At 45.5% G+C, this 4153-nt stretch overlaps 1 protein-coding gene across 1 annotated transcript; it reads left to right on the plus strand.

Moving 5' to 3' along the window:
- The first annotated feature begins 757 nt into the window (after positions 1 to 757).
- Positions 758 to 3780, plus strand: LOC148190107 (uncharacterized protein F54H12.2-like). The gene is made up of 4 exons (XM_088072159.1): positions 758 to 869; positions 1343 to 2508; positions 2624 to 2843; positions 3704 to 3780. Exons 1-4 carry the CDS (start codon positions 758 to 760, stop codon positions 3778 to 3780), a joined length of 1575 nt encoding a protein of 524 aa, XP_087928285.1.
- Positions 3781 to 4153: the final 373 nt, after the last annotated feature.

Consider the following 4153-nt stretch of genomic DNA (forward strand, 5'->3'; position numbering starts at 1 on the left):
TACGTGACCCTACCTTCCAACGCTAGCAAGGAAATATTTAAAAATAATACCAGTAGTTGTTTCACAGTAGATTTAGCTAAACCTATTGAACTGAGTGGAGAATGGATGGTGGGTCTGTGTGAGTTCATTTATCCCCGAACCTGGTACAATTTACCCAAGGACTTGGGCTACGTTGAACTGAACCAAACGATCGACGAACCTCAACCCTTGGTGAGTGTTAAATTCGTTCGAGGAGGAGGGTATTACCAGCGTCCTAAAGATCTCCTGGATCAGTTGGTCCCGGCGGTCAAAAAGTACGACCCCTCCTTCGAAGCTTCTTTCAACAATTTGACCAAATGCCTGGATGTCAAAGGCGAAGGCCGATATAAAATCCGAGCCTATCCCCCTCTGGCTTATATGTTGGGAATAAAAGTCAACGAATGGTGGACTCTGTCAGGGCGCTCTAGTCCCTTCCCCTGCGACTTGAACGCCGGCACTTATAGCCTCTTCCTCTACACCGACTGCGTCCAGTTTCAAACGGTCGGTGATAGTTACTCACCCCTGCTGGGTGTAGTGAACGTGAAAGGAGAATTCGGAGACGTGGTCAGTCTCAGGTATAATAAGGTGCATTACCTGCCTGTTTCAAAAAACTACCTCAAAACCATCCACATTGAAATTAAAACGGATCGCAACAAGTACGTGGACTTTGTTTACGGGAAAACGATCGTCAAGCTGCACTTCAAACCCGTTCAGCGTTCTCTGCCGGTTCAATAAAAAGATGGCTACGCTACGCCTCAAAGAGGATCCTCATCGTTTTGTCAGATATTATGAAAGTCAAGCGGGAGGGTCTCTACCCGGTTTTTACGGAGCCCCGGTCATGTACGGGAGAGGTATAGGTTCTATCTTTTCAAAATTGTTTCGTTTCGTATCTCCTCTACTGAAGACGGGTTTTGCCGTGGCAAAACCTCATCTTAAAACAGCCGCCACAAACATAGCGGCCGACGCGGTCAAAAGAGTGATGGGAAAACTGACGGAACAGAAAAATCAAGAGGGCTCGGGAGGTATTATGGTCTTATCTCGTAGGACGAAGAAACGCCCGCCGGGCGATAGAGTTTTTTCCTCTAAAAAACGAGCAAAACGTAAAAGAGGCAAATCAGTCAAGGGTGACGGTGTCGAGAGAAGGAAGTCTGCTCAGAGCTCCGATATCTTTTAAGAACTTTTTAAGAAGGAAGAAAGAAAAACATGGCTCTTTTACACCAGAAATCACCCGAGTGCACCCTGGCTGAACTGGATCTATTTTCTGCTCCTATGACACAATTATCCATAGAGGATAAAAAATATCAAGAATGTCAACCCCTCTCAGCGCTGAGTGACAACTCTCCCATCGAATTCTTCATCCCCGGAGACGGTGAAAAGTATCTTGATCTGAACGATACCTTGCTACATCTCAGAGTGAAAATTACAGAGAAGGATGGAGCCGAGATCCCCGCTGATACGGCCGTAGGACTCATTAATTATCCTCTGAATACGATTTTCAGCCAATGCGACGTTATTCTGGGAGATAGATTGATTTCACAGTCCAGCTCCACACATCCTTACAGAGCCATGATCGAGACTCTGCTCAACTATTCTGAAGATACGTTAAAGAGTCAATTCAGCGCCGGTCTATTTTACAAAGACACTGCGGGTGCTATAGATTCGATAGTCACGTCAAACGGGCCTAATAGAGGTCTTACTCAGAGAGCCGTATTCACGGATCAGTCTAAAGAAGTGGATCTGCTGGGCCCCCTTCACGCCGACATATTTTTCTGCGAGAGACTTTTGCCAAACTCGGTAGATTTGAGAATTAAACTGATACGCAGCAACGATGCCTTCTGTCTGATGGGAACACGCATCTCAGAGTTTGCCCTGAAGATAATGGCCGCCTCCCTGTTTGTCAAAAAGGTCACAGTTTCTCCGGCCATCAGGTTGGGTCATGAGACAGCCCTGTTGAAAGGAAATGCCCTCTACCCCCTCTCACGCGTTACAGTGAAAACCTACTCCATCCCTGAGAATTCCAGGATCTGTAACCAAGAGAACCTCTTTCTCGGAGCGATCCCCAAATACGTCGTTCTCGGCATGGTTCACCACGACGCCTTCACAGGCAGGAGGGACCTGTCACCCTTTAATTTCAAACATTATGATGTGGAGTACCTGGCGCTCTGTCAGGACGGTCGACAGATTCCTGCTAAAGCCTTTCAACCCAAGTTTGATAGAGGGAATTCAGTCAGAGAGTTTTACCACATGTTTACAGCCACGGGGAGACACCTCAAAGATTTACCTCTGAGTATCGATCGCAGGGAATTTAACGAGGGGTATGCTCTGTTTGCTTTCAATCTCGAACCGACCGATGACACAGATGCCCTGTCTCCCGTTTCCAACGGAAATTTGAGGCTGGAGATGAGATTCAGGGTCCCCCTGCCTCAGACCACCACACTCATCGTCTATACTTGTTACAATTCCATTCTGGAGATCAATGCTAAAAGACAGGTGCTGGTGGATTATTATTAAAATAAAATAAACTGAAATGGATAATCGTCAGCTGGAACATCTTTTGCATCAACTGCTAGGAGATGTATTCTGCGGGGTGTGGGCTTCTGACCAGCTACCCTTACTGAATCCTGAGTTTCGAGCTCCCGCCTACTTCATCGTCAACACTCACCCCTCACACCTGCCTGGAGAACACTGGTTAGCTCTGACTCTGGAACAGGATGGCTCTGCCACCTTTTTTGACTCTTACGGACACCCCCCTGATTTTCCACACTACCCCTCCAGCATCTTGGAGTTTCTGGAAAATCGTTCAGAGAAAATACTGCACCATGACCGTCAGCTTCAACACCCTCTGTCCATCGTTTGCGGGCAGCATTGTGTTTTTTATCTCTGCCATAGGGCCTGCGGATTATCTTATAAAGAAATATTGTCTCTCTATGAGGACGACGTCTTAAGAAACGATCGTAAGGTATCTCATTTTGTGAATAATTATCGAAGCTGCCTGGCTCAACGTCAAAGAGGTCTGAATTTTCATCACGGGGCCTGCTCTTTACAAATGTTTAGAGATGTGTGTAAAACGCTTGTAAAACGCATGTAGAACGCATGTAAAAAAAAAAATCAAAGAACAATAAACATTTTAACGAAAAACATTTTTTATTTATTTATTCTGCAGAAACGTATACCACTGTGTGTGTGTGTGTGTGTGTGTGTGTGTGTGTGAAAATAAAACAATAAAAAAAATTTTTTTAAAATCAATCCAACGTCGTCCATCTGGGGGATAAAATTATTCTTCTCTTTGAACGTAGACGGGGTGTTTTTTCTCCAAATTCCTCTTCATCTTTATCTTCGATCGTTTTGAGACGCCTGTATTGCTCACGTGCAAAACGGTTACTCAGCATAGATAAGGGGATGTTTACTTCAGCCAAGGTATTTAGGAAACTTATCCATCCTTTTGGAGGAGATTGAGGTTTTTTATAAGTCTGCGAGAGGTTTTTGAATAAATCCATGATATGAGAACCTTTTACTACGTTCCCCCTATAAACAAATTCACCCCTCGAGGTCCAGTCCACATCGCCTTCCGATGATTTCTGCATAATGTACCGTGCATTTTTACGGGAGCGTGGGGGTAGATTTTTTATGACCTCGCTCGCCGCATCTCCTGATGATTCCAATACGGGATCCGGTGTCTGGGCAGATGCAGACACAGTCCTGTCAGGCCCGTCAGTCCCGTCAGATGTTTGGACGGATGTGGACGTAGATTCAGGAGGGTGATCAAGCGGGTGTTCATGCTGCAGACGCTGCAGACGCAGAGTAACCCTACGTTCATCATTCTGACCTTGTCTCATAAGAGTGAGATATCTGTGCAGCAAAGCTTCATACCTCTTCAGTTTTTCATAGGAACTTATCCCCTTCTCATTGAGTATCCTTCTCATTCTTTCATCCAAATCATCTTCAGCCGTCTGTCTGATGGAGGAGGAGGATTCTGTTCGGGTGAGCCTGTTCATCTCATGGGGTGAAATGAGAAACATTTTGTTCACCTTGGCCATCTTTTCTTTTCCTTCTATTTTCTCTGAATCAAGCCTCCTAAAAGATTCCCTATAAGAGGTACGGCTGCTGACAGCAGAGGAAAAATAAATCCCCCCGT

This window comes from Plectropomus leopardus, chromosome 2 (assembly GCF_026936395.1).
Source record: "Plectropomus leopardus strain MGB_pleo_1.0 chromosome 2, ASM2693639v1, whole genome shotgun sequence".
NCBI lineage: Eukaryota > Metazoa > Chordata > Actinopteri > Perciformes > Serranidae > Plectropomus > Plectropomus leopardus.

What these genes read in the sequence shown, in the direction of transcription:
- LOC148190107 (XM_088072159.1), top strand. Translation starts at nt 758, where the DNA reads ATGGCTACGCTACGCCTCAAAGAGGATCCTCATCGTTTTGTCAGATAT. An exon ending in CCCGGTCATGTACGGGAGAG is followed by an intron (nt 870 to 1,342) that starts GTATAGGTTCTA and finishes AACCCCTCTCAG; the next exon opens with CGCTGAGTGACAACTCTCCC. An exon ending in AGATCAATGCTAAAAGACAG is followed by an intron (nt 2,509 to 2,623) that starts GTGCTGGTGGAT and finishes GCTTCTGACCAG; the next exon opens with CTACCCTTACTGAATCCTGA.